The 24,482-nt window shown below is 47.6% G+C and overlaps 1 protein-coding gene across 3 annotated transcripts; it reads right to left on the reverse strand.

Moving 5' to 3' along the window:
- Positions 1–18,238, reverse strand: AGTRAP (angiotensin II receptor associated protein). Of its 3 annotated transcripts, none has more exons than XM_073316408.2 (6): positions 18,138–18,227; positions 13,868–14,059; positions 11,717–11,751; positions 6,839–6,944; positions 3,936–4,134; positions 1–956 (listed from the first exon to the last, which is right to left on the reverse strand). In XM_073316408.2, exons 2-6 carry the CDS (start codon positions 13,889–13,891, stop codon positions 847–849), a joined length of 474 nt encoding a protein of 157 aa, XP_073172509.1. In that variant the 5' UTR covers positions 13,892–14,059; positions 18,138–18,227; the 3' UTR covers positions 1–846. The 3 variants fall into 3 exon arrangements, with proteins under 3 accessions (XP_073172509.1, XP_073172508.1, XP_073172507.1); XM_073316407.2 differs by lacking the exon at positions 18,138–18,227 and adding an exon at positions 9,780–9,838 and having other exon boundaries at positions 13,794–13,868; XM_073316406.2 differs by lacking the exon at positions 13,868–14,059 and having other exon boundaries at positions 18,138–18,238.
- Positions 18,239–24,482: the final 6,244 nt, after the last annotated feature.

Consider the following 24,482-nt stretch of genomic DNA (forward strand, 5'->3'; position numbering starts at 1 on the left):
TTCTGTCAGTGCTAAGGTGCTCCTTTTATTTTAGAAAAAAAAAATTAAGTTCTATTTAGATGCCAAGTGAAGGCAAAAAGTGTGTTTTAAGGCACAACATATTTACAATGCACAAGTAACAGTCATTGCACAGGGTCCTTGTGGACTTGAAACCTGCATACACACAACAAATGAAAACCCAAGGCTAGACAGAGGGAGCATAGGAACTCCTTGGGGCCGCAGACCCACCTTCTCTCAGCCCAGCTGTGTGCAATTACTCTCAGCTAGCCTGGGCAGTTACCAGCATGAACACAACTTTATGAGCATCCACCACACCTCACGGAAACTGGAGAGTTTCTGTGAACACCAGCAGTAATCACTTGTGAGCTTTATCCATATGACCAACGTCACCCCCACTGGCTCAGTAGACTGCTGCCCAATCAGATGGACATTTAAAAGAGCCTTTTACGCTAGCTTCTTCATGAACATCTTGGGTAGCGGGGTGTATCACTGATGCAGGAGCTGCAGAGCGTTGGATCTGGGAGACTACAGGGGAGGTTCTTGCAATTACTCAGACAATAGTGACATTGTGGGGCAGGGCGTGGTAGGGTTAGACAGACCTGTGGTTCTTAAACTGACATCTCCAGGACATTCTGAACTCACTGCAGGACCCAGTCCACCTAAACACCTTCAGGAAGGGATGGATGCTCAAAGGGAGGAGAGTAAAATTAGATCCTCTCCTGCTTGCTCATTTTAGAGCCTACTCCAATGGGGGGGGGGGGGAAACAGGGAGGGGTAGTTTTTAATTTGTTGTTGGGTAGGGGACATCAGTGAGATCCTGCTCTCTGTTTCTGGCAAGGGGGAGCCTCAGAAAGGATGTGGGGCTGGCTTGCTGTCCAGATCAGGGTACGGGCAAGGCGCATCTTGCTGATCAATCGACTGGTATGAGCTGCGATCCCGGCCCACGCTGAGGAAACCTGCATGGGGAGGAATAGATGATGCTTTCAGACAGTGCCAGCTCAGGAAGTCAAATAAACGTAGTTCAGCATTGCATCACATTCATTGCATCCTTGCTCTCCTTGCACCCAAGGAATTTTGTGACACATGCTACTTGTAATTATGCTCATTCAAATAAAAGCACTCTTCCTTCCAAGTACAATTAGCACGGGGGGCAGGCAGAACGCCCTCACCCAACCTCCTTGCTTAGCAATGCACCATTTGCCAGTTGCATTACGAGTTTTTCTGAAGCAGAAACGGGCAATGGCCAGGTGCAGGATATCAGAAGGGACAGACCAGCGTGCGGCTGCAGTATGGCTAATTCTAGACCCCTCACTGTTGCCATTAGCTCTGAATAACAAACACTGATTCCCCAAGGTCCTCTACAGTTACAACTGCGTGTCAGGTGTTTTAATAATGGTGTAGTACAATCATGCTATAAGAGTGGCCTCCAGTCCAACTTTAGATTTCTCATGAAGAAGGGGCCTAACACTTATGCAGAGAGACAGTTCCTGGAAGGCGTATGGGACCAGGAACAAGCTGGAGAAGGGTTGGTCCAAGGCTTCCAAAGCAAAATAATTTTAATAGGTGGACGTGATGAGTCCTAGATCCTCACTCAGAACAACAAGCCAGGGCTGCTTTTCATTCCCTGAGAGGTACTGTTCTTGCAGCCATGAAGCTGAGTCGAATAGCCAGACCCACAATTACTGTTTGTTTCAGCTTGTTTGAACAGTTTCCTGTGGGAGCCAGGGGAGACTAAATCTACGCTGCAATACATGAATACCAGGGGCACAATGTCTGGCTGGTGGAAATCAGTGAAGAGCTGAATGCATGATTCACCCATCAGTCTCTCTTCCTAATAAGCCCACCTCATATCTCTGAGTTACAAAGCAAAGTGTATCACACTCAGGCACTGTCTTTTAATACAACCGTGCCCTGATTATGTTACAAACATGGTTTGCTGTGTTAAGCATCTTACAGAGCCGTGATGCAGTCCCGGTGCAACGAGAGAAAGAGAGAAGCTTTTTGTCTATCTAGGCTGATCAACTATCATGAGATAGAAAATTATTTAAATCAATGCTAGTCACTGACACATGTGACAACTCCTGCTGAAAGCAGGCAGGGGGCTGGGGGAGCTGCCAAGCAACAGACGGCTATTCTGCATAGAACGAAACCGACTATGAAGTGACCAGGAAAATACATAAGTGGAACAAAGTGGGATAGTTGCACTGCGATGGGACAGACCTAGTGGCATGAAGGTGCCACAAGGAAAAGCTAACAGGAAGGGCGTTTGGTGAACGTGTTAACCTCACATCAGTGACTCACACCTTGTACCGAAAGGCTGCAGTGAAGCCAGTTTGGGCTAGCGCAGAAAACTAGTGCTACCGTTTTTATTGAGTTCGGTCTAGTGACGGAGATGCCTAGGGCTAGAGACGAGATCCACGTCCCGGGCTCACCATTGGGCTGGAAGGGATAGCCCCGAAAACCTGGAGAGGTGAAGGGAACAGCACTCATTGCTCAATGACACCTACTCTTCCTGCCGCAAGCAAGTAGATGGTTACGTCTGGGTTATAAGCACAACAAGCAGCTGATGGACGAGGCTTGTGCCAAGATGCCTGGCAAGACTGTGCTGAGAACCCACGGGGGCTGGCATCTCTGCATTCTGCTTGCAGTTTCATTAACAGCATGGCAGGAGAGAGACTGGCAGGCATCAAAGCTGTTCCCCATTACACTAGGTGGGATGAGACTGGCATCCTGCAGCTGGCATCCCCAGGTGCCCAAGCTGATCCCATCTTCTGGATACTACAGCGCTCCCTTGCATGGGAGGCCTTACCCTCTGCAGGAGCACAGAAGCAGCAAAGCAAGGACCTTCTAACACATCTCCACTTTCCTAGCAGCCAGGGAGTTCAGAGCCAGGAGCGGTGGAGTGGTGCATTAGCCCAAGCTGCTCTCCGAAGAGACGAGGGTGGAAAGCCGCTGTTCAGGAGGTTTTTTAGGAGGCAAAAAGCAGGCTCCAAAGTGCATGGTACCTTCTGCAGGAAGGGGGAGGAGGGCAGCAGTAAGACTAATGACTGGCACAGTCCAACAGGACCAGAATTCGCTTTGCAGCCTCTGTTTGCAGGACCCTCTGCCAAGGACGCCACAAAAGAGAAGCTCAGTGGGGATTTGCAAGCCAGCTAGTTCAGACTCAGGGCTTGCCCTGTACACACTGCAGAAGGTCATTTCACAGCAGCTAACACGCTCTTGTCTCAGAGGAGGTCACTGAGGAATTGTCAACTAGAGACACATTTCACCTACCCAGGACATTGGAGACATCAGCTATTCCTCAGAACTGCCCCCCCCCAGTGAGGAACATATTAGCCCCATGTTTCAGAAGGGGAAACTGAGGCACAGATTAAAATGATTTGCCCAAGGTGTCACAGCAAGGCTGGGATGAGAAGCCAGACTTTCATATCTATGCTCAGTTGACCCCACATCCTGCCCCCGTTCTCTCAACATGCTTTCATTTCTCCCTTCTCCTCCCTCCTTCTGCCCCAGTCACAGCCAGCGGGAACAGAACTAGTCGGTGAGGAAGAAAGACACAAAGGCTTCCAGCCCGACCATGGAACACACACAGCTAAGGGAAAGGGAAGAGGAGACAGGCAGCTCAGTTACGCCGGACAAGGGGGATACCACTGGAGTCAATACCGTCACAGGTAAAGCGGCTGTCGGACGAGGACTCCAGGTCTGCAAGGGAAAAGAGGGAGAACATAAAAAATCCACAAAGCATGAGACAAAGTGGGAGCACAAGAAGGGGACAAGGGGAGAACACAGACTGGGCAAGAGAGAGACCCACTAGAACAGGCAGAATCCAGCTGTGCGTATCCCAGACCGAGAGCAGGCGTGAAGGATCCAGAAGGCAGAATAAGCTCAGACTGACAACAGGAAAGGGCAGACTACATGGATGTGTGGCCTCCTACCTAGGTTGACGACGTACTCTCCCCCACGCTCCCGGTACATCTGATAGACAAAGAGACATGACAAGGGTTTGAGGAGGAGGCTGAAGATGGCCATGCCTGCATCGAAGCGCTGCAGGTCAGTCAGAGAGCTACCCCGGGGATAGAAGAGGCTGATGTTAATGATGTCCAGGAGGATCGTGATCAACAAGCCAGTCAGGAACTGGAAATCAGAAACACAAGGACATTGATTGGAAATCTGATTCACCACCAAGAGCCAAACAGCCCAAAACAATGGAAATCAGAGTCTCAGGATGTAACGTGTCTCCATCCTTGAAGACCTGCATTCACGTGCCACCGGCTTTACTTTACCTTACCTCACCTCCAGGCCAGCCTGAAATTGTAACCATGGTGGCGTCTAGCATATGGAATCCACACCCCCTTGACAGGTGTCTCACCCCCTTCCTGCTCATCTCTTAACACCTTACACTTTTCCCTGTAAAAGATGGATTTTCCTAAGAGGATGACTCGGTCTCATATTTACAATTATCTCTCCTCACCTCTCAGGGACCGTTTTTCCCTCTCATTTGTATTTTCCAGGGTAAGAGAGAGATTTATTTTTAAAATACATTCAGCACTTTGAGCTTGGGAGGGAGCAGATCAGCATCTTCAGTGGGACTCTTTGCCAAGTCAGGCTAGGTCCAAAAGCCGTTGGTACGAAATGAGGTTTGACATGTCTAAGGTGGACACAAATTTCATATTTGTACTGCAGTAGCAGTTCCAATGAGGGACTCAGGTGGTATTGGATTTAAAAGAATACCATATGTGAGGATTTCAATATTCCTCTGAAGTGGTTGTGGCCCTAACCGTAGCTTTGTGCGAGCACATGAGAGGCAAAGTGAAACTGAGTCGCTTCTCTGCATTGTCCAAGCTGAGTGAAATGCCGAGAGCAAGCATGTAGTGTTAATGGTCTATCCTAGTGCTTTTATACTGCCACCCCTCACTGTGGTATCCAGGCCCAAGCACAGAGAGTACATTACATTCGTTTAATTTTCAGATTTAATATTCTGTGTTAATAAAATAAAAAACTTTTGTCGCTTAATAGATTAAGTTAACCAGCTCCTGGCAGGCATTCTCTAAAGATGTACCATAGAGTCTAAGGCCAGATCATCTAGTCCAGGGGTGGCCAACTTGTGTCTCCGGAGCCCCATGCGGCTCTTCAGAGGTTAATATGCGGCTCCTTGTACAGGCACCGACTCCGGGGCTGGAGCTACAGATGCCAACTTTCCAATGTGCTACAGGGTGCTCACTGCTCAACCCCTGGCTCTGCCCCAGGCCCCAGCCCCACTCCCCTCCTTCCCCCAAGGCCCCCGCCCCTTTCCCTGAGTCTGCCGTGCCCTTGCTCCTCCTCCTGCGCCCCGCACCACGAGCCTCCTGCACGCCACAAAACAGCTGATCGCGGCGGGCAGGAGGCGCAGGGATGGAGGGTTAGGTGCTGATAAGCGGTGCTGCTGGAGGGTGGGGCGGGGGAGCTGACTGGGGGCTGCCGCTGTGTTACTGTGGCTCTTTGGCAATGCACATTGGTAAATTCTGGCTCCTCCTCAGGCTCAGGTTGGCCATCCCTGATCTAGACTGACGTCTGACATAACACAGGTCATAGAACTTACCCCAAATCATTCTTGTTTGAACTAGATTCTATCTTTTAGAAAAACATCCAGTCTTGATTTTAAAATGGTCTCTAATGGAGAACTGGTAAATTGTTCCAATGGTTAACTCCCCTCACTGTTATAATGTATGCCTTATTTCCAGTCTAAAATTTGTCTAGCTTCAACTTCCAGCCATAGGATCTTGTTAGATCTTTGTCAGAGAGACCAAAGAGCCCATTATCAAATATGTATTCCCTATGTAGGTACTTATAAATGTATCAAGTCATCTCTTAATTTTCCCTCATTAAACAGTTCCTCGAGTCTATCACCATAAGGCAGGTTTTCTAATCCTTTAAGCATTCTCCTGGCTCTTCTCTGAGCCCTCTCCAATTTATTAGTCCTTCTTGAACTGTGGACATCAGACTTATACACATACTTAACTTTACTGCTGTAATTCATCCCATAGACTTCAATAAGATCACTCACAATGCCTAAAGATAAGTATGTGGGTACGTTTTTCCAGGATTAGGGCCTAGTTAATTCAAAAAGTTAACAGTACTTTCCCTGTCCTACACCTGCCTAAGTCCCCCTGCCAATTTTTGTGGCTTCACAATCAAATTTCCTAATTTTAAAAAAATATTTCTTTCCCTTATCATCATTTGAAAGGCCTGCACAAATGGGAGGGAACAACAGGACTAACTGCATATCCAGGGGAAACACTGAAACTGACCCGACAAGATGCTGTCAAATACACAAGACTTAAAAAGGAGAAAATATTCTCTCCACCATGTTTCAGTTATAGTCATCTTTGGTCTTACTTCTACCAGTAGTAGGCAAAAAGTTGAGAGACTGTTTTTTAAATTAGAACGTGTCCCTTTCAAAGAGGCAGTCCCATTTATTTCTACGAACAAGCTGAACACTTGTGGTTTGTTTTAAAGCCGTGGTGGTGGTGGTGGCATCATCATCTTTTTTTTCTTGCGAGTTTAACACGATGCAAGGTTAAGGGGTTCAGCTAGGAGTGCTCAGCACCCAGCAGATCCCACTGGAAACAATGGGTGCTGAACACTTTTGACCTTCAGTTCGGTGCCTAAATGAGAGCTGAGCTATTCTGAAAATCTGGCCGCTTGAGAGTCGGAAGTGCCCTTTTCAATTCTGAGCACAGCTGAAAAGTGGACTAGACTCTCAGGAATTTTTGCTATCCTCTCCTTAAAAGCAGTGACGTCTTCCCCACAACACCCTCTTACAGAGCCTGTTCAGGAAGGTGCCTGCCCCCTGACTTACCATGATTATTGCATCGATGGACTCTCGCTGAGCAATTGCCCAAACCCCCACTGCCAGGACGGTGAAGTTTCCCCATGCGTAGGATGGCGGAAGCCCCAAGCATCCCCTGGCAAACAAGGCACAAAAAAACCATTCAGAACATGTCTGATGTGACTAGTGTGAGTTTAACCACTGGAACTCAACCCCCTTAGATCTCTGTGTTGCAAGATTTCGATACGGAATGCTAGATCTGTTCCAGCAATATGCTGGGTTTTCCCCTGCGCTTCAGACTCCGGGGTTATCCTAATAACTGACTCCAGCAATATGAAAAGATTATTTCCCCACCCCTAGAATTCTATATATATAGGAATTATAGGCTGTCTGGATCAATCATGAGTAAGAGCCAAGAATTACTACTGCAAGATCTCTCCATTTGCTACTACAGGATCTCTGTATCAACACCCGCAAGAAGCGGATGATTCCCCTGCAGTCTCAGTTCACCTTTCCCAGAGTTATATCTATCATCCCAACATCAGCTATGAGGCCAATTAAGCTCAAGCATTTACTACAGCACTCACATGCAATTCACACAATCAAATCCCCTACAAAGGGTTAGGATTTTAAACAAAAGGCAAGTTTCTTTAGGGTCTCTTGACGTTTGTTCAGAACATTGTTCCCAGCTGGCCTCCATTGCAGCTATATATTTACCTCCACCCTGTTATGGAGATTTATTTACATCTAAAAATCTAATCACATATGCATGCTTGGCAGAATTCATTTTTTTAATAATTTCAACAGCTAAATATCAATGTTTATTTTTAAGCTTTTTTATTTTTATCCATTTAAATTTCCACAGTCGCAGGAAATTATGGAGGGACTCAGACTAATTATTTAATGACAGTAGAAGTTGAGATTCAAAAAGTTAAAATGTATTGATACCAGTCAGCTCTGTGTTCTTGGGGAACCAGGGCACAGTATCTAGCCTGTCTGACTCATGAAAGACACACAACAGTCTTTGCTTGAACCAAAACCGATCAGAGAAAAGACTTGCAGAGAGCAGTGAAGGGCATTGGGAGACACACCTAGACTCCTCCTGACAAGGGCGACAAGATTAAGGCATCGCCATTAGTATACAGAATGGAGAACAGAGGCCACTCCCCTAGCCTCATCTGCATGAAAGATGGGACAGGGAGACATCTCCATTAGCATACAGAATGGACAACAGAGAACCGCACTGAACTCTGGGACCAGAAAAGCAGGGAAGCACTGCATCATGGGGGATCTCTGCTCCAGATGCTAATGAACCTACGCCTGCACACACCCAGCTCAACAGTTATCAGACCAATTCTAGTAATGAATCTTTGATTGATATCCAAAATACTGAAGCAGCCTAATTGCACTGTGAGCTTCCTGCAAGGAACACCACCCATAGCCAAGAGTGATCAGCTCCTATTGTCTAGCCTAAAGAAAACCCTTGAGTCATCAGTTTACCCATAAACAAATCTAGTGTTCTCCCTTGAACCATTGTTGTTTCTCTACAAAAACCCCAAACTATGTTAATGTAAGTGTTCTGATGCATGGACCCAAACTCTGTATCAGTTCCACTGGGACTCCATCTCCTGACTGATTGTGCTGGGGGCTCTGCCTGTCTCCAGCACTCAGGACCCTGAGCTACCATCACCTGGGAACCCTGACCAGTTCAAGCCTCATGGAGTGGGTGAGATCCCTCCCTCTCTCTCTCTGTTCTCTTTTCTACCTCAGGTATTAACCTTTAATAATGTAACTTATGTTTGTTTAGCCCTCCTTGTGTAGTTATCACGATTATCCAGTAAATAACTTTATGGTTAAGCTAGTTGCTTCTCTCTCTCTCTGAACTTTACTCTTGTGTTTTCAGCTTCCCCATTTACTCTGCAGCAACGCTTCTTTTACCTAAGCTAAAGATCCCTGTAGCATCCCAAATACTGTGGGGTTTGCTCATCGAGTGGGTTACTACCAGTACAATTGTAATGCGAACGGGGGGGCATATAAAGGTGGCAGTTGAAAGTGCTGCTTGACCCAGCCCGTTGAGTCCAGGGACATATAAGGGGGTCAGCTTGAGTGTGCTGATTGACCCGGTCCACTCAGACTTGCTCTGTTAGCGGGTGGGTGTTCATCTGATTCTGGGGCTGGAGGAACCCAGCCCTGGGGAATCTAGGTCCTGCAGGGTAGCTCCATTGGAAGGGGACTTGCAGAAGGGAGAAGTAGAGCTCCATATGAACACCCTGTTCCAAGAAGCTGGAATGAGCAAAGGCTCAGGAAAAACCCAGGTAATAGAAGAGAGGAAGCACTCCCAGGGAATTAGGAGTTTGATGGGAGGAAAAGAAACAGTGTCTTGGGGTTTAAGGGCCCGGGATCAGGAGCCCTGTAGGGTAGGATGGGTCAGGACACCCCTCTCTTCCAGCCAATCAGGAGGAGCTTTCTTGAGGCAGGTAGTATATAATCAGCCTTCTTCCTCAGCACAGGGGAGATGCTGGCAAGAGAAGGAAGCCACCACCAGAAGGCTACACTCCAGGGAGAGTCAGCAGTGAGCTGGCTGTGGCAAGGGACGAGCTCTGTGTGGACGGCAGAAGAGCCAGAGCTAAGTGCGAACTGTTGGATTGTGGTGATGGGCTCGACTGGTGGAACCGTTGGGGGTCATTAATGCAGCCCCAAGTGGAGGGCAGCAGGACTTATAAGAAAGGCTGTGGAGAGGCTGTGAGTGGCTCTAAGAGGGAGAGAAGAGTGGAGGGTGGCCGGCACAGAGGGAACTCCGGGCACAAGGGACTGCTGAGTCGGTGGCAGCCCTCCTGCGAGGCCATGTAAGTAGGTAGGAGATAGACAGGAAGCCGTGGGCCTGATTCCCAAGTCGTTCTCTCGAAGCCAACAGAACAAAACCGATTTACACCAGCCAAGTGTTAAGTTCCGTGCGGTTGGTCATTTTTACCTTGCATCTGAAAGACAGCACCCCCAGCAGCAAGGTCCCCCCAGCACCACGCTGGAGCACTAGCCAGGACCGACACAGAGAGAAGAGTCATCAGTGAGTCATTCGGAGACACATTTCCTTGGCTGTTGCCCTATGCTGCCACCCAAACAGGACCCAGCTCCACTTGTGAAAAGGGTTGTGGGGCAAGGCCATGATTTAAGAGCGAAGCCACCCCGGGTCCATACCAATGCCACTATGCTGTGCTTATATTATAGCCAGGCAGAGAACAATGCTGTGCGGAGAGTGCTCCCCCCACACTAAAACAGCTGTGTGACGTTACTGACATGAACTGTGACCATATAGATCATTGTTGCAACCAAGGTCCTATAGCTGCACCAAAACTTGTACAAAGGAGGTCAAGTAAGGTGTCTATAGAAAGGTTGTAATTTGCTGGTCATGATTATGCTGTCTGTATGTGTGTATCATTCTTGTATTTGAAGTTATAAATATTGGCTATGTACTTGTATCTCAATGTGTTTGATTCTAAGTAGCCTCAGTGAAGCATTTGGTCAGCTTCTTGAGAAAGGACTATTCTCAGTAAGTGCCCAATCAAGAAACACTTAACTGACAATGGACTTTGGAAGACGCCAATCCACATCTGAGCTTTCCTGGGAATGTTCAAACTAACATGTAAACAATGGCTTCGGCCAGCAAAAAGCTGAATTATTCATGAACATGTAACTTGCCCAGGTGGCTACAAATTCCATCTTGTTGCTGTGATTTTGCACAAAAGAACAAAGGGGTTTCCGCCCACAAGAAAGAGAATATAAACGGCCCTGGAAGCCTCTCAATTTTGTCTTCAGCTGGCTCAAGAGATGGTCTCTCCACCTCAAAGAGATGCCTGAAAGAAACTGGAACAAAGGACAGCAACTACGGGGGTGTGAGTGATTGCTGGACCCAGGCCATAACCTACAACATTGGTCGGAAAAGGATTGGGCCCAGACTAGGAAGGAGTCCAGTCTGTGAAAGAAGCCTATTGGAACATCTCTAAGGGTGAGATTTCATCTGTAATCAGTGTCTAAATGTATTAGGCTTAGACTTGCGTGTTTTGCTTTATTTTACTTGGTGACTTACTTTGTTCTGTCTGTTATTACTTGGAACCACTTAAATCCTACTTGTTATACTTAATAAAATCATGTTTGTTTATTAACCCAGAGTAAGTAATTAATACCTGGGGGAGCGAACAGCAAGACATCTCTCTCTATCATTGTTATAGAGGGCAGACAATTTATGAGTTTACCCTGTATAAACTTTATACAGAGTAAAATGGATGTATTCAGGGTTTAGCCCTGGTCTACACTGGGGGATGTGGGGGAAAGAAATCGATCTAAGTTACGCAACTTCAGCTACGTGAATAACGTAGCTGAAGTCGACGTACTTAGATCGACTTACCGTGGTGTCTTCACTGCGGTGAGTCGACTGCTGCCGCTCCCCCGTCCACTCCACCTGCGCCTCTCGCGGCGGTGGAGTACAGGAGTGGACGGGAGAGCGCTCAGGGGTCAATTTATCACGTTTAGACTAGACGCGATGGATCGATCGCCGATCCGGTGGGTAGTGAAGACATACCCTTAGGCTCCCAGAAAGACTGAATACTGGGTGCTGGGAAAGTCCCTGTTAACTGAGAAACTCCTGGGCTAAGTGAATCTTAATTTCTGTGAACTGCAGGAGAGCGTGGCCCAACCTCTTGGTCAGTGCTGGAGCAGACTGGTGCATCTAGCTCAGCAAGACGGAAGTGGAGGGAAGCCTTTTCTGGCAGAGGGGTTTGTTCTCAGTGGGATCCCAGCACATCTAGTGACATTCTTGAGGGAGTTTCTTTGACCCAACCCATCACAAGCCGATTCTCAGTTCTCTTGAACCCCCTCTTCTCACCAGGTCCGAGTAGCGTACAAATGACTTACCATGTCGTGAGCAGCCAGTGCACCAGAACGATTGCCTGCAGGAGAGCAGAGAGAAGACAGGTCAGCAAGTCTGAGAAATGGTGGAGAACTGGAGTGAAATGGTACTTTCTGGCTTGAAAGGGCAAGGAAAGCAAAGAGCGCCAGCCAGGCCATAGAAATAAACAGTTCAAAGAGCTGGTTTGCAGCTGCAGAATGGACACAGCCATTCCCCTTGGCCTCTGCTGCTGGGCTTTTTCCGATCTGGTCGCAGTTTGTTACTGTTCTTACCTCTTTGAGCAGGTTATCCAGGGCCTGGTTAGGATTTTTAAATGGGTTATTGATTTTTGGAACCAGAAAACAGTTTGAACAGAAAGCCTGGCAATCTGATTGACACTTGATTAGCACATTTAAAACGCCACTGAATAGGTGTTCCAGCCCGGGGGCCCCAGCTCCCACTGCAAGGCCATTTTGTATCAGCTCTAAGCAGAAGTCCCTGCCTGCTGGCACAGAGGGTTTAATACTTTTTTTCCCTTCCCCTCCTGCCATTCTGTTCAGAGACATAGCTCAGCCCCAGCGAAGCCCTGCCAGGTCCAAAGACAGCAACAGTGACATTCAGCCTTCCCAGATGCCTGCTAAAAAATCCAGGGCCAATCCTGCAAGGTGCTGAATTCCCTCCACTCTCACTGAAGTCAATGGAAATGGAAGGGTGCTCAGTAACTTACACAATCAGGTCCCAACTCCTTGCATGGCAATGACATTCCAAGCAGTGTCACAATACAAATATTTACATGAATGGCTCTTGCCATTGTGTTTAATTAGGCAAATGAGAGATGATAGGAGCTTATAACAAAGCAAATGCTTGTGCTGCTCATTCTCTTACTGGTGATCTGAGATCTTCTGTAACCAAGGAGACACTCTTATTCTCCACGCATTGCAGGATATTTTCTTGCCATTTGTGTTTAATTTGATTTACAGCTGGGCAAGGTGCACAGAGCCTCCACTGTGAACTTCCACCAGCTGCTTTGAAACAAACAGAGCTTCACTCTTTCTGAACTAACAGCAGGATGAGAAAGGACACACTGAACCTGCTGAGTCCAAACAATTTGGGCTCCGTTACCGCTCCCTAAGACACGTTTGGCCTGCAGATAACCACAGGCCGTATGTTCCATTGGTACAAGGTATGGGTGGGAATCTCTCTAAAACACGACAAGCCTCAATGTAGAACCACAGGGGGAAAAAAATCGAAGATGCAATCAATTAGCTCATACTGACTGCAACACTTTTTTCCAGATCTCATTTCAGAGTTTTCAATCACTAAAGGTATCGTAAGAGAGAGGTGCTTAATGAAAATTACATGGACCCCAACACGCTTCATCATTTAGGGCCACATGGCAATACCTTTACTTACGCAAGCAATCGGCCTATTGAAATCACTGGGACTTCTCAGTGGGTCTCTATCTAGCCCTTACATTCCACATGCATTACACTCAAATTTAGGAACGGTTTTGGCATGTCTAGATATTGTAGGGATTGGGCGCAGAACTGTTCTGATCTCATTGCATTTACTGATCCATCTAATATGTAACGCATACACTAAAGTGTCATTCTTTGTTCACGGGGGCACCTAGAGGCCTCAAGGCTCGGCTTCGTGCTAGACACCACATAAACACAATAAAGGAACTTCCCTTCCTCAGAAAACAATCTAAGAGACAGGATGGAAAAAGGAAGTCGTAGCATTACCACCTTACAAACGGAAGTACAGAGAGGTGAGGTGACTTGCCCATGGTCACAGAGATAGGCTGTGACAGAGCTGGAAACTGAACCCAGGGTCATTATTTATCTGTATTACTGTAGCACCTAAGAGCCCCAGGACGCCCTAGTGCTAGGGGCTGTGCAAACACAGGACAAACTGACAGCTCTGAGATGCTATTGGTCTCTCCTGGATCTCAGCACCGTGCCTTGGTCATAAGACCTTTCCTCCACTCTCTCGTTTAATGCAAAGACTGTTGCTTTTAAAAATGTGAATAACCAATAAAGCTGCAACACAAACAAGCAAAAACCAGGAAATTCAAAATGAAAAGTGGCCCCTCATCCTTACCTTACCCCGTTCTGCCTAGATATCACAGTGCGTACGACTTAAGATGCAATATTGTTCCTGTATAGATGCAATACCTTGGTATAGCTGCGACTAAGCATTAACGCTGGGTAGGCTGGATTTTGTCACAACATCAAAAGCCATTTAAACAGGTTTTTAATGTTGATTTTTATTTCAGTTGTTCATGAAAGGCTACAAAATGCTGCTTCTCCCCCATTTCACCCTGCAGACCAAACGGAAGCTGCTAATCAGTAAAACACAGGATGTGCCTGTATAAAAAGGAGAAATGCAAATAGGATTTACTCAAGAGACTACCACAATATCAGAGCAGCTCTTAATTATGTAGAATTTAATTGCACGTTACATACTCACTAGACCCCCTAACACCTCACCATTTAACATAATTAGGTAGCTCCCCCCCACCCCGAAGTTGTCTGTTCCAATATTGCAGTTATTAAATTAGGAGGCATGCTTAACCACACAGATGAGGGAGGGAGGGAGGGTCAGAACCTTGCTATTCCAGGACTGACCGTTTTAGGGGACTGGCAATGCAATATGGGGCCTTTTCCTTCCTGGTTACTAGGCTTGGCTGGTAGTGACAAGATATCCTTCTCTGACAGCTGTGAGGTTAGTTGGTGGTCTCAGTCCAGTACAGAACAGCATCTTAAATCAGTATGGTGTCAAGAATACATGTCTAATGGTATCTTCGCCTATACCAGATTACACAAGTCACTTTGCAGGCCGGCTCTTACAGTGGGATGTGGGAAGGATTAATTCCCTTCTTTTTGCTCAAAGATTTAATCCCTGATGGCTGAAATGTCTTCCTCTAATGAAACAAACTCCATTATTAAGCCTCCGTCTAGAAGTGAAAGAGACGTTAAAGGTGGAAAGGTTTTTGGATGAGCCCCTGTACCCACGCTTCCTTTTTAAAGGCTTCCAGGCTGAACGGAAGGATGATCGCTTGGAAACTCAGGAGATCTGGGGTCAATCCCTAGCTCTGCCACCAATTCCCTGTGTGTGACCTTGAGCAAGTCACTCTATCAGGTCCCAACATGTGAAGTGGGGATAATATTTCCTTCCTCCCACTCTCGGTCTTTCTTGTCTATTTAGATGGTAAGCTCTCTGGGGCAGGGATTTCTCTAATTATATATTTGTTTGACTCCTGCCACAATAAGACCTTTAGGCGCTACTGTAATATGATAAGGATCCACAACACAACAGGCAGGTTCAACAGAGACAACAGGGGTGAAGAGATACAGGGAACTAGTCATCCTCCCACCGGAGTCTTGATGGGATACGCTAGAAAGGCAGCACCAGGGGAAGCTCCTGCACCACATACTCTAAAGATAAACAGATATCAGTTTGTATTTCTGTCTCGCTGCTTGTTTTCACAAGTCACTCAGGGGTGCTGGAACAAGCTGTATAGTGCGGATGCTAAGAGCCATTGAACCGAACTGTAAACCCTATATATAATGGAAACCACTTCAAGCCAGGGGGTGCTGCAGAACCCCCCGCACTTCAAATTCCAGCACCTATGAAGTCACTTAAGAAAAAAAAGCCACCAAGATAATTCCCAGGGCCCTTGCTTCCCAAGGAGGCCTAGCGGAGCCAAACTTTAAAGAGACAAATTTAATTCAAAACAGCTTTCCCCCCTGTCCATTGTACAACCAATACTTAGTCCATGTTTTGTTTACTATCTTAATTAGATGTCCTTGTTTCTCACTATTATGCTTTGTGTTTATGGTGCTCAGACAACAAAGTTAAGAAGACTTTAAAAACATGGACTAGAGCAAGATCTTTCAAGTGTTCCCCAGCACCAGAAATTCTCACAATAGCCCTGACTATCCATAGTAAAAGTCACCCAGAATTCACTGTTCTAAAAACGCCACAATGTGCAAGCCACATGACCAGCGCTTGAAAACACCATTTCCTTACTTGCCTCTAGCAAGTGAAAAAAGCTTTCCTTGGAAAGGGAAGCGGGAAGCCACGAACCTGTAAAATCTAAACTTCCGTTTTAACATGCCACATAAAAGCAACTAGAGTTTATGGTTGTGAACTCAGCCTTCGGGATGCAAACTTAACCAGGGGTGTTTTCCCAAGTCTGTATGCTGACCGCTCCAGTGCTGGTTCCCCTAACTTCCTCAAGCTTCAGCCAAGTAAAATTAACAGGACTGTGGTTAATTTCACAGCTATTCCTAACCCCTCAGAGAGCAACAAAAATGACAAGATACATATCAATTTCATTCCTGCTACAGGTTGGGCAAAGCTGAAAGCAGCTGAGGAAGGGCCTGAAGATATTAATGCAGAACAGGATACCAAAAATAAAATGGAGGGTAGGGAAAGATAAACTAGACCTCAACACCACTTAACAGCCAGGGAGCTCTGAGGAGAAAGGCATTGCTCTCTTACAGCGGTGAAAATGTGCGGAAAGTCTCAGATTTATCAGACAGCCAAGTCAAACACCAGTTCAAAGAGTCCCTGAGCAGAGTCCAAGGACTCACCCCCCCGCAGAGGAATTCTAGCTTCCTCCCCTTTCCTGGCAGCTGGGGTTTCTCCAAGGAGGACAGGCTTCTCACCAAGGTGTTGACTCTGATCCATACTGGGAGAGGCCTCTCATTGGCATCTGTCTCTGGCCACTAGCTATCCAGTAAAGGTTTCAAGCCCTGAAGATTAGAAACTATGCCCTACAATTTAAAAATACATAGCCGTTTTCAGCTGTACAAAGCCAGAAAAGAATCAGAGGCCTGGAAGGGGCCTCGAGAGGTCATCTAGTCCAGTCCCCTGCACTCAAGGCAGGACTAAGTATTATTCAAGGCAGGACTAAGTATTATTTGGCTCACTTCCAAAAATGCTCTGCCCAACAGCAGCCAAGCCTATTCTGAACCTGAAAACTTGTACACAATTTTATCCTGGATCAAGTGTTGGCCGCTAAAAAACACAGTTAATTAACCAATTGTCTCTGCTGCAGTCTTCTTGCCCCCAGAACTTGCCCTGTAGTTAAAGGGAGCTTTGGGTAGGTCAGAAATGCATGACAGGGTTAACAACAAACTGGGTTAATGTTGCAAGAAGGAAACTTAGTTATAAATACTCCCTCCTTTCTTTAAGGAAACGTGCATGTTTTCTGATGTTTGGCACAACAAGACCCTGTCCTGGGTGGCACAAATACATGACAGGAATGTAACAGAGTTTAAGGAACTTCTTTGCACTCTCCCCAAAACCGATTGGCACATGCCAGCTCTGTTAGGGCAGAGTCCTAGTCCAGTTTCTCATCCCAGCACCCCATCTGGCCTCCAAGCTTCTAGTTGGCACAAGTCAAATTAGAAGCACCATCGGCTGGAGCCATGGGAAATTCTTGCAGAGGTTTGAAGACAAAAACAGACTGAGCGAGAAAGCAGGTCTCCAGCACCCATCCCCCAAGACTGCGGCTCCCTCCTGAGCCACAGAAAAATTTGCTCCTCTGAGGGGAGAATGAGTCACTATCTTTGATAAAACCAACATCCAGTGTCAGCGAGAGAGTGACAAGTCACACTGTACTGTGCAAATGCAGCTCTCTCCAGAGTGCACAGCCAGGGGCATCTGTATCCAGTGCATCCTACAGCAGAGGGGGAATTATGATCCTTGCTTGGGCAAATGCTTGGTCAACAGCAAGAGTCATGGGATCTTTACGGGGAGATTGTCAAAACAAAAGCCACCCTCCAGTCTGAAGTGTCCTCATCTATGCGGTTAGAGAGTAGCCTCCCTAGGGGCATATCTACACTGCACCCAAAACAGGGTTTGAGCATCCACACTGCCCTGAAACCTGGACTGAAAGCTGCTGGCCCCAGGGGTCTCACAGCCATGCTAACACAGCCCTGCTGTGCAACGCAGACCTGCTGGTTTGGGTCTTCAGCTTGAGCTATGTCTACATTTTAAAAAATGACAGACTTTGGACCCAAGTTACAGGGCGACCCAGGCTCTGACCCACCTCCCTAGCAGCGTCCTTAGGAGCGGGAGTCCTGAGTGCCTGGGGCCCGGAGTCAGACTGATCTGTGTGTGGACAGAAAGGGGGCGGTGGGCTCAGGGCTATGCACCAGGACCGTAAAGGTCAGGTGAGATTAGCTCTTTCCCCCGCTCAGAGGGTGCGCTGTGCCCCTAGGACAGCCCCGCTGTCTGCCCCGTCGTTCGCGTGGGCTCAGGAGCAGGGGGAGGGTTACGCTAACCGGCTGCCGGGTGCTCGGCGCTGCACGGAGACCCCCCCCCTACACACGCCTCGGGGGAGGGGACCTCAAGCTCCGCAGCCTCCCGGGAGATCCAGCACCACCCCCACGGGTCGCTGAGCCGCAGCCTCTGCGTCCCCCCTCCCGGTACCTTGAGGTTCACAGCGGGCACCTCCATGTTTCCAAACTTTCCGCAGCCCCGCCCTGCACCCGTGACTGTGCTGGAAGCGTCTCACGTGGGCCCGGCTGGGCGGGGGCGGGGCGCTGCGGGGCTGGCTCTGCCCCCGGGGGGGGACCCTGCGCCCTCCTGTGACTGCCGCTGGGGCGGCCGGGGGCTCCCCGCCGGGGGATGCACAGAGCCGCCCCCGCCCGAGGTCGGTCATCCCACCCCTAAAGAGGGAGAATGAAACCCCCTCCCCGCGAGGAAAGGGACCCCGGCCAGGGGGGACCCGGGAACGTGGGGCAATGACCCCGGGACTCCAGGTGGACAGAGAGTGGGGCTGGCCGGGGGGCTGGGGCTGGACAGAGGCAGTGTTGGGGCTGGACAGTGGGGCTGGGGGTTGCTGAGTAATAGGGAGTGTGGATGCCGGTTGCCCCCAGACTGTGGTAAGGGAGGATGCCATGGCCCGGCTGGCCACCTGCCCCGTATTCCAGGGTGACCTTTGGGATCCAGGCAGGTAGCGCACACCCACCCACTGACATGGCGTTTTGTGCACAGCCCCCTTCGCATGGCTGCGCCCATCCCTCCTGGCTTGCAAATCAAAGGTGACAGTGAAAGATTTTTGCAGGTGCAAACGCTATTGTTTAAAAGCCAGCGTGCAAAAAACATCCTGCCTGAGGCCAGACCCTTTTGGAAGCTCTTGGTGTGCATATTCCTAAAGGACCAGGGCCTTTCAAATGTCACTGCACATCCCTCCATTGCTGCCTGACTTCTTAGGGCCCCAGCCCAAAGGGTGATAAATCCTTCTCCTGACCTAGAGAAACACCCGATGAAGTGAGGTGTAGCTCACGAAAGCTTATGCTCAAATAAATTGGTTAGTCTCTAAGGTGCCACAAGTACTCCTTTTCTTTTTGCGAATACAGACTAACACGGCTGCTACTCTGAAACCTCTTCTCCTCAGTGGCTAGCCTCCTTTAGGACTCAAGGACATTGATTCTTGCTGGCTCTCTCTGCTTTAAAATGTCCCCGCTGCTCCAGCTGTACCCCTAGTAAAAGCTGAGGGTTTGCAAACATTGGCTCAGTCAGTGGGTTTATTAAAACCAGGGGTAAATAGCAATATAGTATATAGAGCAGCAATATAACTAACACAAGACTGTACAAACTGTAAACTGAGCCACCTGATATCGCTAACCTTACTGGCTGAAAAAGAAGAAAAGCAAGTCCTCTGAATAGGATTCAAATCCTCTGAAAAGCGAGTTCCCAGAAGACGAGTTTACCCTACAAGGAATTCCTACCCAGTGAGAGAGTACATTCTCCTGCTCTATGAGCCTGATCCAAAGCCCATTGGCCTTCATGACAAAAGATACCCACTGACTTTACTTGGGCTTTGGATCAGTCCCTCTGTGTATGTGGAGAGGCAAGTAGGAAGAGACTCAGGTGATGAGATTCACTCTATGCAATGTTTCAGAGTAACAGCCATGTTAGTCTGTATTCGCAAAAAGAAAAGGAGGACTTGTGGCACCTTAGAGACTAACCAATTTATTAGAGCATAAGCTTTCGTGAGCTACAGCTCACTTCCTCAGATGCATATCGTGGAAACTGCAGCAGGCTTTATATATACACAGAGAATATGAAACAATACCTATTCCCACCCCACTGTCCTGCTGGTAATAGCTTATCTAAAGTGATTTCCAGCACAAATCCAGGTTTTCTCACCCTCCACCCCCCCACACAAATTCACTCTCCTGCTGGTGATAGCCCATCCAAAGTGACAACTCTTTACACAATGTACATGACAATCAAGCTGGGTTATTTCCTGCACAAATCCAGGTTCTCACATCCCCCCACCCCCATACACACACAAACTCACTCTCCTGCTGGTAATAGCTCATCCAAACTGACCACTCTTCAAGTTAAAATCCAAGTTAAACCAGAACATCTGGGGGGGGGGTAGGAAAAAACAAGAGGAAACAGGCTACCTTGCATAATGACTTAGCCACTCCAAGTCTCTATTTAAGCCTAAATTAATAGTATCCAATTTGCAAATGAATTCCAATTCAGCAGTTTCTCACTGGAGTCTGGATTTGAAGTTTTTTTGTTTTAAGATAGCGACCTTCATGTCTGTGATCGCGTGACCAGAGAGATTGAAGTGTTCTCCGACTGGTTTATGAATGTTATAATTCTTGACATCTGATTTGTGTCCATTTATTCTTTTACGTAGAGACTGTCCAGTTTGACCAATGTACATGGCAGAGGGGCATTGCTGGCACATGATGGCATATATCACATTGGTGGATGTGCAGGTGAACGAGCCTCTGATAGTGTGGCTGATGTTATTAGGCCCTGTGATGGTGTCCCCTGAATAGATATGTGGGCACAGTTGGCAACGGGCTTTGTTGCAAGGATAAGTCCCTGGGTTAGTGGTTCTGTTGTGTGGTATGTGGTTGTTGGTGAGTATTTGCTTCAGGTTGCGGGGCTGTCTGTAGGCAAGGACTGGCCTGTCTCCCAAGATTTGTGAGAGTGTTGGGTCATCCTTTAGGATAGGTTGTAGATCCTTAATAATGCGTTGGAGGGGTTTTAGTTGGGGGCTGAAGGTGACGGCTAGTGGCGTTCTGTTATTTTCTTTGTTAGGCCTGTCCTGTAGTAGGTAACTTCTGGGAACTCTTCTGGCTCTATCAATCTGTTTCTTTACTTCTGCAGGTGGGTATTGTAGTTGTAAGAAAGCTTGACAGAGATCTTGTAGGTGTTTGTCTCTGTCTGAGGGGTTGGAACAAATGCGGTTGTATCGTAGAGCTTGGCTGTAGACGATGGATCGTGTGGTGTGGTCAGGGTGAAAGCTGGAGGCATGCAGGTAGGAATAGCGGTCAGTAGGTTTCCGGTATAGGGTGGTGTTTATGTGACCATTGTTTATTAGCACTGTAGTGTCCAGGAAGTGGATCTCTTGTGTGGACTGGACCAGGCTGAGGTTGGTGGTGGGATGGAAATTGTTGAAATCATGGTGGAATTCCTCAAGGGCTTCTTTTCCATGGGTCCAGATGATGAAGATGTCATCAATATAGCGCAAGTAGAGTAGGGGCTTTAGGGGACGAGAGCTGAGGAAGCGTTGTTCTAAATCAGCCATAAAAATGTTGACATACTGTGGGGCCATGCGGGTACCAATAGCAGTGCCGCTGATCTGAAGGTATACATTGTCCCCAAATGTGAAGTAGTTATGGGTAAGGACAAAGTCACAAAGTTCAGCCACCAGGTTAGCCGTGACATTATCGGGGATAGTGTTCTTGACGGCTTGTAGTCCATCTTTGTGTGGAATGTTGGTGTAGAGGGCTTCTACATCCATAGTGGCCAGGATGGTTTAACTTGGATTTTAACTTGAAGAGTGGTCAGTTTGGATGAGCTATTACCAGCAGGAGAGTGAGTTTGTGTGTGTATGGGGGTGGGGGGATGTGAGAACCTGGATTTGTGCAGGAAATAACCCAGCTTGATTGTCATGCACATTGTGTAAAGAGTTGTCACTTTGGATGGGCTATCACCAGCAGGAGAGTGAATTTGTGTGGGGGGGTGGAGGGTGAGAAAACCTGGATTTGTGCTGGAAATCACTTTAGATAAGCTATTACCAGCAGGACAGTGGGGTGGGAGGAGGTATTGTTTCATATTCTCTGTGTATATATAAAGCCTGCTGCAGTTTCCACGATATGCATCTGAGGAAGTGAGCTGTAGCTCACGAAAGCTTATGCTCTAATAAATTGGTTAGTCTCTAAGGTGCCACAAGTACTCCTTTTCTTTTTGCGAATACAGACTAACACGGCTGTTACTCTGAAACCTGTCATTATGCAAGGCACTGCATTTAGCCGTATGGAGTGGAAATCTATCAACTGCATGAAAAAACTTGTACAGATACAGACAGACATCATCTTCCTTTCCAAATGCAAACAGATGGACATCGTACCAAAAGGACTGAAGGTAAAAAATCCATTACAATCTACATACCACAGAGACTATGCTGACAGCTTGTGCCACACGCTCTCAAAGAAACTGCGGAATCACCTGATCAACATCCTCTACAGCAAACAGGGAAAGATTAAGAATGAGCTCTCAAAAATGGATACTCTCATAAAAAACCAACCTTCCACACAAACTTCCTCGTGGCTGGATTTTACTAAAACTAGACAAGCCATTTACAACGCACACTTTGCTTCTCTACAGAAGAAAAAGGACACTAAACTTTCTAAACTACTACATGCTACAAGGGGCCACAGCAATGGTTCCCTCAACCCACCTAGCAATATTGTTAACCTATCCAACTATACTCTCAGCCCAGCAGAAGCAGCTGTTCTATCTCGGGGCCTCTCCTTCTGCCCCTCCACCCCCACGAACATGATACAGTTCTGTGGTGACCTAGAATCCTATTTTCGACGTCTCCGACTCAAGGAATATTTCCAAAATACCTCTGAACAGCATACTAATCCACAGAGGTCTCCCTACCAACACTACAGAAAGAGGGATTCTAGGTGGACTCCTCCTGAAGGTCGAAACAGCAGACTGGACTTCTACATAGAGTGCTTCCGCCGACGTGCACGGGCTGAAATTGTGGAAAAGCAGCATCACTTGCCCCATAACCTCAGCCATGCGGAACGCAATGCCATCCACAGCCTCAGAAACAACTCTGACATCATAATCAAAAAGGCTGACAAAGGAGGTGCTGTTGTCGTCATGAATAGGTCGGAATATGAACAAGAGGCTGCTCGGCAGCTCTCCAACACGAGTTTCTACAAGCCATTACCCTCTGATCCCACTGAGAGTTACCAAAAGCAACTACAGCATTTGCTCAAGAAACTTCCTGAAAAAGCACAAGATCAAATCCGCACAGACACACCCCTGGAACCCCGACCTGGGATATTCTATCTACTACCCAAGATCCATAAACCTGGAATTCCTGGGCGCCCCATCATCTCAGGCATTGGCACCCTGACAGCAGGATTGTCTGGCTATGTAGACTCCCTCCTCAGGCCCTACGCTACCAGCACTCCCAGCTACCTTCGAGACACCACTGACTTCCTGAGGAAACTACAATCCATCGGTGATCTTCCTGATAACACCATCCTGGCCACTATGGATGTAGAAGCCCTCTACACCAACATTCCACACAAAGATGGACTACAAGCCGTCAAGAACACTATCCCCGATAATGTCACGGCTAACCTGGTGGCTGAACTTTGTGACTTTGTCCTTACCCATAACTACTTCACATTTGGGGACAATGTATACCTTCAGATCAGCGGCACTGCTATTGGTACCCGCATGGCCCCACAGTATGCCAACATTTTTATGGCTGATTTAGAACAACGCTTCCTCAGCTCTCGTCCCCTAAAGCCCCTACTCTACTTGCGCTATATTGATGACATCTTCATCATCTGGACCCATGGAAAAGAAGCCCTTGAGGAATTCCACCATGATTTCAACAATTTCCATCCCACCACCAACCTCAGCCTGGTCCAGTCCACACAAGAGATCCACTTCCTGGACACTACAGTGCTAATAAACAATGGTCACATAAACACCACCCTATACCGGAAACCTACTGACCGCTATTCCTACCTGCATGCCTCCAGCTTTCACCCTGACCACACCACACGATCCATCGTCTACAGCCAAGCTCTACGATACAACCGCATTTGTTCCAACCCCTCAGACAGAGACAAACACCTACAAGATCTCTGTCAAGCTTTCTTACAACTACAATACCCACCTGCAGAAGTAAAGAAACAGATTGATAGAGCCAGAAGAGTTCCCAGAAGTTACCTACTACAGGACAGGCCTAACAAAGAAAATAACAGAACGCCACTAGCCGTCACCTTCAGCCCCCAACTAAAACCCCTCCAACGCATTATTAAGGATCTACAACCTATCCTAAAGGATGACCCAACACTCTCACAAATCTTGGGAGACAGGCCAGTCCTTGCCTACAGACAGCCCCGCAACCTGAAGCAAATACTCACCAACAACCACATACCACACAACAGAACCACTAACCCAGGGACTTATCCTTGCAACAAAGCCCGTTGCCAACTGTGCCCACATATCTATTCAGGGGACACCATCACAGGGCCTAATAACATCAGCCACACTATCAGAGGCTCGTTCACCTGCACATCCACCAATGTGATATATGCCATCATGTGCCAGCAATGCCCCTCTGCCATGTACATTGGTCAAACTGGACAGTCTCTACGTAAAAGAATAAATGGACACAAATCAGATGTCAAGAATTATAACATTCATAAACCAGTCGGAGAACACTTCAATCTCTCTGGTCACGCGATCACAGACATGAAGGTC

The sequence above is a fragment of the Lepidochelys kempii genome, chromosome 18 (assembly GCF_965140285.1).
Source record: "Lepidochelys kempii isolate rLepKem1 chromosome 18, rLepKem1.hap1, whole genome shotgun sequence".
Taxonomy (NCBI): domain Eukaryota; kingdom Metazoa; phylum Chordata; order Testudines; family Cheloniidae; genus Lepidochelys; species Lepidochelys kempii.